Source organism: Coregonus clupeaformis, unplaced genomic scaffold, assembly GCF_020615455.1.
Source record: "Coregonus clupeaformis isolate EN_2021a unplaced genomic scaffold, ASM2061545v1 scaf0001, whole genome shotgun sequence".
Classification (NCBI taxonomy): Eukaryota; Metazoa; Chordata; class Actinopteri; order Salmoniformes; family Salmonidae; genus Coregonus; species Coregonus clupeaformis.
Genome location: NW_025533456.1, coordinates 2,608,937 through 2,623,435, shown reverse-complemented (window position 1 = coordinate 2,623,435; position 14,499 = coordinate 2,608,937). Strand labels below are relative to the sequence as shown.

Here is a 14,499-nt window from a genome sequence, read left to right as displayed (position 1 = left end):
GTGTTAACCTACAGAATGTTATATTAGCTGAACCAGGTTTCTTCGTTAATGTTTATTTTATTGGTAAATCTAAACTTCAATCGTCTACTTCTGAATCCCTGAATAAGTCTTGTATGTGCAGTGTATATGGGGGCGGTGAAGGGAGCCATGCCTGTTCTGTGGTAACTGGGAAGAAGATTTTGGTCTTGTCCTCCTCCGCTGCTATCTGGCTCAGGAGTTCAGTGAGGACAGCTAGTGATGCCTTTGTAGCTTTCTCTATGGCACTAGCCTTACACCCTAGCCTGTCCAACACACCTTGATACGCTCCATTGGTCCCCTCCATCTTGCCCTTCCATCGGCGTTTGTATCCTCTCAGCACGGCCAGGTCCGCGGGGGTCCCTCCATTCTCTCCCAGGGCTTTGACTGGCTCCAGCAGGGCCTGGGCGAAGGCATGGACGGCCAGCTGCTCCATGCCCACCAGGGTTAACCCATCCTGGGTCAGCCCTGCGGACAAGCCCACCTCAGAGGCTCCAGCCCCGGGGACCACCCTGGGCTCTGCTAGGAGGGAGCAGTAAACCCGCAGGGAGGCACGCAGAGCAGCATCTGCGCTATCCAGCAGGGCCTGGTCTGGGCTACGGACAGTCACTGTGACCTTACAGCAGGTCTCCTCCTCCAGGGGCTCCTCCACTACCACGCTGGCCCAGAGAGGGATGCTGTGGCTGAGGTAGGAGGTGGGGGTTTTCCTGGGTGACTGGTGGGGCTTTTTGGGTGAGTGGTGGTGGTGGGTTGTTGGGCTTGTCAGACGCCCTTTAGGCCTGTGTAGTCGTCGACTGTGTTGGGCAGAGCGGACCGAGGTGATATGCTTGTAAATCTGCCTCTGAGTGGAGCAGCGGGACATGAGTTTGGCAAAGCTGCCATGGATCAAGACCTCATACGGACCTCCTCTTCTGTCAATTCTGTTCCTCGCCTCCCTTCTGTCCTTCTGACCCTCTGCCTCCACTGTCTCTCCTTCATTCTCTCCCTCTCTCCATACCTCTCCTTCTCCTTCGGATCTCTCTCTCCATATCTCCAGGCCCAGATCCACCCAGTCGTCAAACTTGTTTTCTTCCACACCATCATCCTCCTCCTCAGTTTCTTCATTTCTAGTTTTTTCATCTTCCATTTGTTTCATAGCATCCTCCACCTTCTGACATATTCTCTGTTGATCTTGGTTCTCTACCTCTTCCTCTCTGAGTGACTCATTACTCTTCGTCTCGTTTTCTCCCTCCTCCACTTCCTCTTCACTAGCCTCTGCAGTCCCTTCACTCTCCATCTCTTTTCCCTCCTCCACTTCCTCTTCACTAGCCTCTGCAGTCCCTTCACTCTCCATCTCTTTTCCCTCCTCCACTTCCTCTTCACTAGCCTCTGCAGTCCCTTCACTCTCCATCTCTTTTCCCTCCTCCACTTCCTCTTCACTAGCCTCTGCAGTCCCTTCACTCTCCATCTCTTTTCCCTCCTCCACTTCCTCTTCACTAGCCTCTGCAGTCCCTTCACTCTCCATCTCTTTTCCCTCCTCCTTCATCATCTGAACTTCTTCATCTCCAGTCCTCTCCTCCTCTCCCTTTGTCTGTATCAGCTCCTCTCCATCTCCATCTGTTTCTATCTGTCCATCCTCTGTCTCTGAACCCTGGTCTGGTATCTCCTTCTCTAGCACCGTACACACTCTGACACAGCTGGGGTCAAAGGTCACTCCTTCCCACACCTCTCCTCGGTCACCAGAAGTTATGGGTCTCCAGCTGTGGACACAACACCGGGCCACCACCCCCGTCAGCAGGGCCTCGAACCCTGGCTGCCAGGAGGAGAGGAAGGGCCCCAGGATGTTCCTCACATCCAGCTCCTCCCTGGGGTCCTTCAGGGACCCACAGGCCATCCCCTCTAACAGAGCCAGGGCCCTGCCACACGCCTGGCGGTAGCCCCCCTGGATCTCAGCCCCAGTCACCCCCAGGGTTAGTAGGTCCTTAGCCTGGGTCAGGAGAGAGGCGGCCAGGAGGAGGACCGTCCCAGCCCCATCACCGTGCTCCCTGGCCTGGGTAGAGGCTGCGGAGGCCAGGGTGAGGGCGGAGGGGTCCTCCAGGGCCATGTGGTTTAGGACGGAGGGGGTGTCAGGGCTGGTGACTGGTGAGTTGGTGATGCCGTGGGGGAAGCGGAAGAGAAGGGATTTGGCTAAGCCCCTGGGACCATAGCAGGGGCGGAGACGCTGGCCCAGGGCCACACATGGCTCCACAAGGAGGGCCTCCTGGGGACGTTGTTTAGGGGTCCCAGGCCAACTGGGGATCTTAGGGATTTTGGGAGTGTCTGTTGCTGGGGTGTGGTCGTCAATTCTCATGTTGAGTCTGTAAAGAGGGACAGAGAGCGAGAGATGGAGAGAGAGGTTAGCAGGCATTTTTCCAGTTCTCCACTTTGCCATTAAAAGTATGCAACTTCAACTCAACAGGTCAGAGAGAGAAAGAGAGTTGGTAGGAACTGTACAGATGGGTTTTACGTTAGAGAGAGGAGAATGAGAATGTTGTGGGGGTCTAAAGAGATAGAGAGGGAGGTTAGTTCAACATGACAGTTACAGAGAAAACCAAATAAAAAACATTTTCCCTGGAGCAGACTGAGTAGTGGATCTTATCATGACGTCTGCGGTGTAGTGTAGTACCGTGACGGAGGAGTGAACTCTAGAGTGGATGGCCTGTGAGAGCTTTACACACACACACACACACACACACACACACACACACACACACATACACACATAACCCCCCCAGTCTAACATATGTCCACAGAATGTGGCTGCCATGTACCTCTGCTCAGCTCTGCCTGGAGGAACAAGGGTTTGACATTAACATGGAGAGGACGGGCTCTCTGACGGACAGGCACAGGAGAGGAGGCTGTCCTAGACTGCGTCCCATAGCACCCTATTCCCTGTATAATGCTCTACTTTGACCAGGGCCCAAAAGTAGCCTGCTCTTAAGTAGTGCATTATATAGGAAGTAGGGTGCCACTTACCCTCCTCAATTTAGGCAGCCACTTACCCTCCTCAATTTAGGCAGCTACTTACCCTCCTCAATTTAGGCAGCTACTTACCCTCCTCAATTTAGGCAGCTACTTACCCTCCTCAATTTAGGCAGCTACTTACCCTCCTCAATTTAGGCAGCTACTTACCCTCCTCAATTTAGGCAGCTACTTACCCTCCTCAATTTGGGAGGCTGTCCTAAACTAAAGAGGAGAACATCTCTCTGGGACCATGGTTACTTGGATAGGAATAGGAAAGCAACAGAGAAGGCTACACACTGTTTAGGGGCTAGGAGTTACGCTACATATTGCCTACGGTATATTTCCTAGCCTGCAGATATTATTGAAGTTGATCCCCCCCCCCCAATTGGGTCGAGCAAATATTGCTCATCACACCGTGTAAATACTGTTTACCTCCCCGCCTGTCATCAGTCAGGACAGCCCCAGATTCTAAAGAGGGGGAGGAGAGAGTAGGAGAGCTAGAACATTAGGAAACAACAAGTTACATTTTCTTCAGATGATCAGACTCAGAGCTGATTCGTTCTCTGTCATTCTGTCACTAGACTAGTAGCGTAAGTTAGATGTTGTGTTCTAGCGTTCTCTCTGCATCGTTATAGGAGGAGACCCTAAAAGCTTGGCACGCGAGGGTAGCCTGTCACTGACTAAACATTCAAGCTTAAGGCGCCATTCACACACACACACACACACACGCACACACTCTTCTCCTGGCCCATCATCCTATCCCCAGCCTGTGTAGTCATCCTTATCTCTTGATCTCTGTTAAGACTGAGTCCTCCTAGTCCTGTCCTGGTCGGGGCTCCCATCACATCACATGACATGTGTGCTAATGTGGCATCGCTCAGCGGCCTGCCTACCGTGAGGGCCCTGCTGACCTAAATAGGAGTGACATTCAGCAGGCGAGGGGGTAGAAGGTGGAGGGAGACAGGGAGGGGTGCTGGGTCGAGCACTGGGGGACAAGCAACTAAAAATAACTCTTGGTTCACTCGTTAGTTTGCTCTCTCTCTCTCTTCTGGTGGAGAGCACACTGTGATGGAGGAGCCATGGCACAGTGGTGGAGCCACAGAGAGAAAGAGAGATGGAGGGAGGAGGGAGAGAAAGAGAGACCCCTCTTTAACGAACCTGGCCTGGTCACTGACACACACCCCAGAGTACCAATCTGGCCTCCAGTCCATGATGAAGACATGAGTAGACACAGGAGAGCTCAGTCATGTCTAATGAGGTCAAAAGGTCATCGAATATTTACAGCACCACACTCTGCTTGTGTACATTATCACAACCACTGGAGAGCTCCCTGTACCTTTTACCATAGGTCAAGCATTAATCCATATTAATTAATAAGGTGGGTTTCATTGCTGCAGTTACCACCTCAAATGCCCTAATAAAAGCTCATGGTTTTCCATGAGCCGGTTAAACGCAGTAATGTTGGCGTTGTGAAATGGAGGGGATGGAGGGATGAAGGGATGAATAAGAGAAGGTATTGATAGAGCGTAGGAGAGGGGAGGTAAGGGCCATGTAAATAAGACATTAGGGAGGGAGGCGCAGGCTGCTGATTAGGTGTGGAGCAGCTTTGAGGCTTTCAGGAGGTTCTGAAGTGAGCTTTGACTTACTTTACAGGGTTGAATGAAACATCTCTCTCTCTGTGGGCTAAGACATTGCATAGACGATGGTGATACACACGTTCTATAACTTTGTATTCCCACGCCCTCCACCATTAGACGTACAGAACACAGGATGTGTGTGTGTGTGTGTTGCACTGCTCGCTTTCATGCATAATGCAACTCTTTTTGTTTTCTATTTTTCGTTTGATGCTATTGTTATTTATGCTGTTAATAACCATATAGGGAGACTATACATCCCTCCGACTTGGATCAATTATAAAGCAAGGTTGACTAAAGAAAGAGAGGCGGATAGAGGGAGAAACATAAAGGTGATGTAAAATATGCCAGAGGAGGGAAGGATAGAAGGGGAGGAAATTAAAGAGTGATCTGAGTGCATGTTTATTTATTTACCCTTTGTTATATCAGGTTAGTCCCATAGCAACTCTGTAAGCATCTACAAACAAGAGATGAGTGGCTGTTAGGAAAATCCTGCTTTCGCTCCCTGTATCCTCCTCCTCATCTCCCTTAACTATTTCCATCATGCCTCATCCTCTCTTCATTTGTTACTCTCTATCACATTGTGCCCATCGAGGCTTCTCCATCATCTCCATCTCTTTATAAACCAGCAGAAAGAATACTATGGCTCTTTAGAGATGCATCCAACTACTCCAGTCATACCCTCCCAGGCCTGACTCGCCTCCCTCAACTCTTTCATCCAAAGGTTCATCCAGCAGCTACGTACCCTCCTCAATACGACTAATTCATTTTGATACCGAGTGGACCACACGACAGAGAGTGTCCACGCTTCCAAGACCCAGATAGTGGGGGGGGGGGGTGTTAGTACATCACTGGGACCCACCCACCCAGGACATCTACTAGAAGTGGTGCTGAGGAAGGCACATAGCATCATCAAGGACCCCACACACGAGCTGTTGTCTCCCTTACCATCGGGCAGAGGTCTGATACCAACAGGCTCAGAGACAGTTTCTATCTACAAAGCCATCAGACTTCTGAACACTTGAACTGGACTGAACACCTGCAATGACTCTCCACACCTTAGCACATATGCACTCACTCATGCACACACCCACACATTCATGCTACGGTACACACACACATCAAAACTGCTGCTACCATACTCTTATTATAGTGCTCAATTTATATACTTGCCTCCCAATCTCAATTCTCTGATACAAATGCCAATATTGGACTATAAATTGTGCCTTCCTATATAATACTTACGCTAAACGGTTTATTCTATTCTACTGAGACATTTACTTTATGTTCATATTCTTATATTTTATTATTTCTTATTGTTGTTGTTGCATTGTCCAGAACCATGTGCATCCTGTACATGCAACTAATAAAACTTGAAACACCAGTACACAATGGGCATGGGAAGTCCCCAGCAGATCATCTCATAGACACCTCCAGTACAGAAAAGGCACGGAAAGAACAACTGAACTCCAGTGCTGTAGTGAGCTACACCTTCCTATAGCCTGCCTGCTGCAGCCCTGCCCTGGGGCACCAGTGTCATCCCGTACCACGGTGCCACAGCCACGCTTACATTTTTAAACACGTGACTGTTTTTAAAATATTAACAACAGACAGAGCCCCCTAGCTCGGAGCTCTTGTCTTCCACATGAATTAGCTTTTGAGCAGTAGATGAGGGAGGGAGGGATGAAAATACAACAAATTATGTTATATTCATACGGTACTTACAATGGAGGTTAAAAGTTGCCTGCTAATGTCACCGTGTGACTGTAATTTCTGGTGACAGTATGGCTGTGGTGAGACACGGTACCATGTTAGCACCTGCCGTGGTAACAGGCTGCTTAAGGTCAACAAGGACCAACTGACTTCCTCCTCAGAGAGAGATAACTTCACATGCAGCTTGGAAGGAGGAGGAGGAGGAGAGGTAGACTGATCTGTTTTGAGCTGTCTTACCAATGGCTGACAATGCCCATAGGAGTTGGCAAAACAGCACAAACAGGCTAGAGAAAGCTGCCGCTCTTAAGGCAGTTTTTCTTGGTGTGAAGAATATTTGTCCTCCTAGAAGTGTGCCTATTCATTAAGTTTAAATCTATTTCTGTTTACTGGAAGATAGGGCACCTGATTGCCGACGGAGATAGAAAGGGAGAGAGAGTGATGTATACAAGGGATGTCCAAAAAGAGAAGGATGAGCCGAGGAGGGGGAAAAAGAGTGAGAGAGAAATGGAGGGAGCGAGACAGAGGAGGATAAAATAGAGGGAGGCGCCAGGGGCAGATGAGGATGCCATGGAGGTGGCTGAGCAGCGGAGAGAGACAGTGATGAAGTGGTGGAGGGCGGAAGAGAGGGAAAGAAGAAAGGAGGAATAATAGATGAGGACAATAGAAGTGCATTAGAGAGCAGGGGGTGGTGTGTGTGTGTGTGTGTGCGCACATGTCCGTGCGTGCGTCCGCGGACTAACATGAGACAGGGACAGACGTAGTGCAAAGTGGAAGCAGTGGATCCAGTTGTACCATGTTAAAGCAGGTGACAAACTGCCATGGTCCCCGTCCTACAAATAACTAGCCCTCTCACTGGTCCACTACTTTATATAGAGCAGCCTCCTTTCTATTGAGTCACTGAGTCTGTAACATGGAGGCATGAAAAGGCACCTTCAAAAACTAATTACTAGAAGTCATGTCTGATGTTTAGCCTTATGTGAATAATATCAAATAGTATGTGCTTCCTATAGTGAACTGTCAGATGGAAAAGATTAGATAGCAAATCATTATCAACAAAGGTGGCCTTATTCACACCACAGGCTACCTAGTCAAAACGCACTAAAACAAGACAGCGTCATCACTCACTTCTCCATCATGGCCCTCCCTCGGCTTGTTCCCCCCTGCCCTCTGCCTCCCTCCCCTCCCCTATGCCTCCCCAGCTACCCTCTGAGGTAGCCTGTCATGTGGAGTGGGAGTGGTCCTCTCCTCTGCCATGCGTGTGGGAGTATAAACTAGCTGTCACCACGGCGATGCTGCTTCTTCCTGTTGGAATTCATATCAGACACAACAAAGGAGGTGGCTGCATGGCGAGGTCACGGGCCACAACCATCCTTCCTACATTATTCATGGGCCACTTCCCTGTCCGCCACACACACAGCAGCTCCTGACACTGAGTTTGTACCATCACGTCGCAACAAGGTCACCTGTCAGCGTTTGATTGAATTTGGGAGACAATATTTTGAAAATTACTTTTGAAATGTTATTGATAGACTGTACATTTTGTTTTTATATTTGAGTTGATAATTTGCGAGTTTGGAAGACTGCAGTGTTTTTTCTCAACTCCCCAAATGTCATCGCATCATGAAATGTTAAAATGTGCCTTCCCCCGTCATTGTTTGGACTTCTGTGCTTGCATAATTAAGCAGCGAGGGAGGTCGACGCCCTGAGTTGGTGTCTCCTGACACGGGACGTGTTCTCGAGGAGAGCTGGGAGGTTGTGATTGGAGAATTGAATTGAGTTTGTGTCTGTCCATGTCCAAAGTACTGACTGTGTTTGTCTCGTTTATGCTGGACACAGAACCAGCTGTCTTGTGCTGGGCCTGACTGACGCCTGGGACTAGAAGACAGTGGATTTCTCTGGGGCTTCAGCGGCCAAGGGGCCCCACCTAAGGGCCGTCCACCACTGGGCCTCTCTGGAGCTGGACTCCGAAGCTGGGGAGGGGGCGACTGAGCTGGGGGACGAGAAGGTGGAGAAGCCCAAGCTGTTCTATGCCGACCACGCCTTCATTGTCCTGGTGATGGATAACACTACAGGGGCCCTGCTACTGATGGGGACCCTGGACCAGGCTGGGGGCCCGCCTTGCATGATGTGCTGTAGTGGGACCACCCCACTGGAGCCTACACATTCACTCTCTGCACTCAGACACACATGCTGAAGCCATTGAGACTGACAATCCTTGGCCCCTCAGACTCTCCATCTCTCTGCGACACACATTCACAAAACCTAGCAGACTAGCAGACAGTTAGACATTGTGTTTTGTAGGCTGACTAACTGGCCCATTGAGACTGGCACTGCCACTCACTGTGGCACACTATCAGGCTGCGACTAGCTGGCTGTCACATCTTCACACTGACATTAACCCCCCCCCCCCTCTCTGACACTGGCATGCTCACACAGACTGTCTGACACTTACGGCACACATGAATGGAAGTATAATACATTACCATATATGACAGAAACACTGTAACGCTACGTTAGAGGGACTGGTGCTAGAGGGACTGACACACACACACACGTCCTCTCTTGGCACTGGCGCGAGAGTCAACAAACTGACAAACACAAACTTGCATACCGACAAACACTAACATTCTGACAAACCGATCTGGCACCAGTTGACAGACTTGAACAACAACGAGACTAACAGTCACGAACGGAGACACAGACACCCAGAGTCATTCCAGGAGACAGGCAGATGTAGGCAGTGAGGTGACGTGGCGGGCAGATGAAGGGTGCTCTCTGTGGGCCTGATAAGCTGGCTAGAGGCCCCTCTTCCTCTGGTCCCCTGGGTGTCTACTGAAGGAGCGATCACTGTGTGTGTGTGTGTGTGTGTGTCTCCTGAGAAGAGCAATCGCTAAGACAAGTAGTTATTGATGGGCCTGGCTTAATGTTAATGTGTCTAATGAGTCAGAACCACTGTGAACAACACATAGGGACCAGGAACCTTTTAATTCCATCAGAGATCAATGAGGCCAGGGCCTTTGTGTTGTGTCACTTACAAAGCTGTAACCAATTTATGGCACCTGACTGGACACTTTGACTTTAATGTTGCTCATTTTATTATTATGGGCTATCAATGTCAATGTTATGGATTCGCGTTTGCTTTAACATGTATTACAATGCTGGAGGGATCAATGAGTGTATGACTGAATAGTGCCAACCTTTGAGTGGGCTGTTTTGTGATATGAAACATTGCTGCGCTATAGCGTAAGCCTTTTGTTTTGGTGTTTTTCAACGCTTCAGAGAGACATCTACTTATTTTCCATGTCAATAAAGCTGTTCTTTTTTAATTTTGCATTGCATTTCTCAATCCATTCATCTACATTTAGCGAGGATAGAGTAGATAATTGAGAGCACAGACAGATTATTGCCAATTCAGTTGAGACCACAATAACTGTCCACCTCTGGACAGCAGTGATAAAGACAGAGCACTGCTTTTTTAATACTTCCTCCGCTCACTAAAATGGATCGGCTTGTCTGGAGCCTCAGAGGTCTATGAAACTAGATTTAGAGGCCAGAACACACATCAAGATATTGAGCTTTGAGTCTTGACAAATTGCACACTGATGAGGGCCTAGCAGGATCCATAGCCCCCATGACAGTCTATGGCTGCAACCTGCCCTAAAATGTACCCAACAAACTTTCTGTCCAGAAGGCTACAAAACAAGCAAGAGAGGAAATATGTCAGTTTCTTCTCCACAAATGAATTATTGAGAAATAAAACGAACGAATGAAGAAAGAAAAAAAGGAGTCGCTCTTTGCCATTAATCTTAAAAAAGAGTAAGTGTCCCTGCGTTGGCATGTTTTATTAAAACGTTTTAGTCTATTTTTTTTGCTGATTCCAATGGATGCCTTAGTGCTTTGCTAGTCACACAGACATCCAGATGTCATAACTTCTGCAGGGCCTGCAATGTTTATGACCAAAATGGAAATATTTCTTAGGGGTTAAAGTGTAAATGAGTAGCAACATCTGTCCTGTTAGGGGCCATGGAATATGCTGCCCAGAGACAAGCCTGTAGACTGCTAATGCACATTCTTGAAGTCTCTGATATTGTACCAGCTATCACAACACTATTTATTATTATTATTTAACTAAAACACTAATCCCAAAGTACAGGACTACACAATACAAGATCAACTAGTGAAATAAGTAACAATATGGTGTTGTTCTGGTTGTGTGTGAGCTGACTAAGCCGTACTGCAGTAGTAATGTACATTATATGAGGTATAAAGAGCAGAGGCTGAGTAAACACAAGGCTCCATTGACAGCAGGCTGATGAGCATGCAGGCTGTTGCTGTTATGTGTGTGCACACACATCAGTCTTGCTCACAGCATCAGCCCTCCTGCTGACTCACCTTCACTTTCTATTTAGCTCAAAAGCAGCTAGCAGAGAGCAGTTGCACCAACCTACACACACAGAGGAACTGAACCTAAAAACTGAGGAATATAGCTTTGCAAAAGCGGTATTTACTTTCCTTCTGAAGCAGCCAAATCTCAAGACACAGACTGAAATACCGACACAGCTCTAAATGTGTTTTAAATGTATCATTCTGTTTCTTTCGACGTGTGTTGAGATTTTACTCCACCATTTCCTCTGGTCCTAGGCTACAGAACGATTAATCAACAGATACATTACACATTCAAGAACATTTTGTGTAGATGTTTACAAGATAGCATGAAGAGTACAGTTTACTCTCTCTCTGTATGTCAATGCACACACACACACCTGTCTGTCTATGGAATAGACAGGTAATTGAGTTGAATGCATTATGGGGGCTAGGGGCTGAGTGACAGAGAGACGGGGTGACATTATCACAGCCAAAAGCTTCCAACATAGCTTCCACCATATAAAGGGGTTAAGGGTATTTAAAGTTGAATCTCTGTTTTTAAATAAAAGATTATAAAAAGCTGGCCACGAACTTCATCTCCCCTGCTGCCTTTTGTCAAAGTTCAGCTCTGAGCTGCCTGTGCCCATCTGATGCACAACAGAGGGTTGAAAGAGTGCACTCTCTCCATCTCTCCTAGTGGAGAGGAATCCCAGCCGCGGTACTTACCCTTTTGAGTAAAAGGCAAATGGCTCACTATGGCTGTGTGATCCTCAAGGGTCAACGGGTAGATAGGAATCTTACAGGTGCCTGTCCATTTTCGCCTTGTCTCTTTTAAAAGCTTGAGATGGGGAAATGGTGAAAAGTGAAATAGATTTGTTAGACTAGAAAAATAGATGTGTTTCAAACTTGTTACATTTGCACACACTGTATATATATTTTCTGTTCTATTTTTTGACTTTATGTTTTGTTTTACCCCATATGTAACTCTGTGTTGTTGTTTTTATCGCACTGCTTTGCTTTATCTTGGCCAGGTCGCAGTTGTAAATGAGAACTTGTTCTCAACTGGCTTACCTGGTTAAATAAAATAAATAAAAATAAATGTTTCAGCCTCTTAGGAATTACATGTTGACATTTGAGGGACCTCTCTGTAGGTAACATTTGGCCTAAAGTTTGTTAGTCAGAGTAACTTATGTTCCTCCATCCTAAATAGATCATTTGGAGGAGAGAGCCAACAGAGGAATGCAGTAGTGAATAGGCCTACTAAGGATGCATTTTGTTATTTAAATGAGTAAATGCAAAATTGCACCATGGCCTAGATTTTCTAGAGTTATGTCCAATGTAGCTTCACATTCATAATGCAAACGTTTCATTGACCTATGCCTACTCATCCAGGCTCAGGCACTGCAGTGAGTCAGGGACGCTCTTTTAAATCCATATTTCTAGAATTAAATAAGGTATTTTTCAACAGGAATGTAATATGTCAATTTCACTACAGAATGTGCATCAACAAATGCTTATAATTTTCGAAATATCACTCACTTTGTTGACTTACCGTAGTCTTCAGTTAAGAATGATTTTGTAAAATGTGTAGAAGACAGTTGGTTGTATTCGCTCAAACATGGCACGCGCACTCAATGATTCACCTGTGTTGCACCTGCTGCATTTCTGACTGTGCTGTTTGTTTTGTATTATATTTATGGAATGTATCAATTATACCTAGTCAACTTAATGTATCACTTTGGGAGTATACCATTTGTATGCACATGACAAATGTGTCAACCTGCTTCCACCCTTTTCATTAACTTTTCTTCCTCCGCATCAATATCGGGGGTGGCCTAATTCTCACAATTGGCAATCAGTCTTTGCTTTATGAGCAAATTAGGACATAAACCCTCACATTATTGTAGAGGGGTTGCCTTCTCGTGGGGCGCGAGTGCAACCAAAAAAGGGAGTTGAAAATGGTGCAAGCAGCCTGTCTAGTGCGCCGTTTGCATGGAGACGTGTCTACAAAGCACGAGAGTGGGGACAACACAGAAGAAACCAACAAAGTTGGCTAGCCAGTTTACTTCAACTATTTATGAAACCATTGCATATCTAGTGGTTTTAGAGTATGTAAGAATAAACTGCTAAATCATTACAAACGTGGATTTGCCAACAGTATTATTACCTTACGAAAGGTAAGGCGGTTGTCAACTAGTCACATGCACAAGTACAATGAAATGCCTAACTTGCATGCTAACTAGCTAATATATTTGGTCTGCAGCTACCAGTAGCTAACTAACGTTAGCTAGTCAAGTGGGGGTTGCTAAGTACTTCTACTGATGTACAAATTTACAATTTTGGAAAGGAAATTATGCTGGCCTTCAGAGGCAAACACACCCTGCCATTAGACAATGCCAAATTTATAACGGAAAAAAAGTGTATCACGTTAGCTAGCTACTGTATGTTCAATAACTTAAACAGAAATAAATGTGTATCACGTTAGCTAGCTAGCTATGTTCAAAAACTTATAAGCCTTTTTTATGCCCACTTAACTCCAACTGGAACAATTCTTGGTGGCTATCCTCTGCAAAAACAAATCGTCCACTGTCCCTCTAACAGTTAGTTCATCTCTGCCTGAAGCAGACTGTTTGTTCTCCAGACCATATTAATGTTATTGATCACTGTCAACCTGCTGCCTCCCATCTCTGATCTAAAGGGAGGGTGCATTTCAAAGGGTTTTCTGCAAACGTTCTCTTTATTACTCCCTTCTCTCCTTTCCTTAATAACATGTCTCCTTTATTACATACAGTCCTTAGAAACGGACAACTTGGGAACAAAATACAAGTTTTAATAGAGACAGGGTCCCCCTGTCAGCTTTGACAAGTGAGGTGGCTGACTAGACCAGAGAGCGGATATCAGTTTAAGATAAAAAAAATAAAAATTACTTTGCGAACCTGTTGCCTTTTTGATTTTATTACTTTTGTTGCAGATATTTCCTCCAGACATCACACAAATTTGCAAGCATTTATTCGCTGGGCCACCAGACTATCCTGTGGAATAAGGGGTTCCTATGGAGGGGACTAAAGGCTCCGTTTATTCACCTTCACTTGAGTCAGTTTATCAGTATAATGTTTTTTTTTTTATTAAAAAAATGTAATCCTCTCCAGCTGACGACAAACATCAGCCGCTGGTTCGTTTGCCACGGCGGACCCAAAGACATTTGTTCTCCAGACCATGTTAATGTTACATGTTTGGCTTGACAAGGACAGCAATGGAGTTGGCATGATAGCACAAACAGATCTGGGACCAGGCTAACATAACCAAACCTTAGCTCTAAATACTAACTAGTTTACCATGTCACACCACCAGGGTATGTGTTCAGGAGACCTTGTTAATGTTCTGAAAGTTGCAGATAGAAATATAATGTATAGAGCTGACATGCCTCCTTTACTCTTCATGATCTGGAAGCATGTCTGTTCTCTATAATGTATGTCTATCTGATAAGGTTGAGCCCTGCTGAACATGTCATGACCCAGCAAACCTCTCCCTGAGACTGACATCATTCAGCTTGTTTTCTTCATAGTTCAAATGTTCCAAATGACTAAATTAGCCAATTATACTCTATTTGATTCGGTTGCCAAAAAGTTATTCAAATGACAAGGCATAAATTAGACTTTATGAAAGATACTTTTATCCAAAATGTCTAAATTATGTAATTAAGTTATTACACGAGCAGATGTTTGACAAATAGTCCTACCCATGGGCTCTCTAGGGGCTGGAGTTTCCCGTCCTTTTGTAACTTCATAGC

The 14,499-nt window shown here is 46.2% G+C and overlaps 1 protein-coding gene across 3 annotated transcripts in view; it reads right to left on the bottom strand.

Annotated features, from left to right (window-relative positions):
- Positions 1-13,340, bottom strand: part of LOC123482983 (T-complex protein 1 subunit theta-like) — a 49,476-nt gene extending 36,136 nt beyond the window's left edge. Inside the window, exons 1-3 of one of the 3 annotated variants that reach the window (XM_045212241.1) lie at positions 11,683-11,723; positions 11,436-11,547; positions 295-2,351 (exon numbers count right to left, since the gene is read on the bottom strand). In XM_045212241.1, coding sequence (XP_045068176.1) covers positions 295-2,344 — 2,050 coding nt within the window. In that variant the 5' untranslated portion in view covers positions 2,345-2,351; positions 11,436-11,547; positions 11,683-11,723. Of the gene's footprint in view, positions 1-71; positions 2,352-11,435; positions 11,548-11,682; positions 11,724-12,261 lie in introns of those variants that run through there. The other 2 variants (XM_045212240.1, XM_045212239.1) reach the window with 2 other exon arrangements.
- Positions 13,341-14,499: the final 1,159 nt, after the last annotated feature.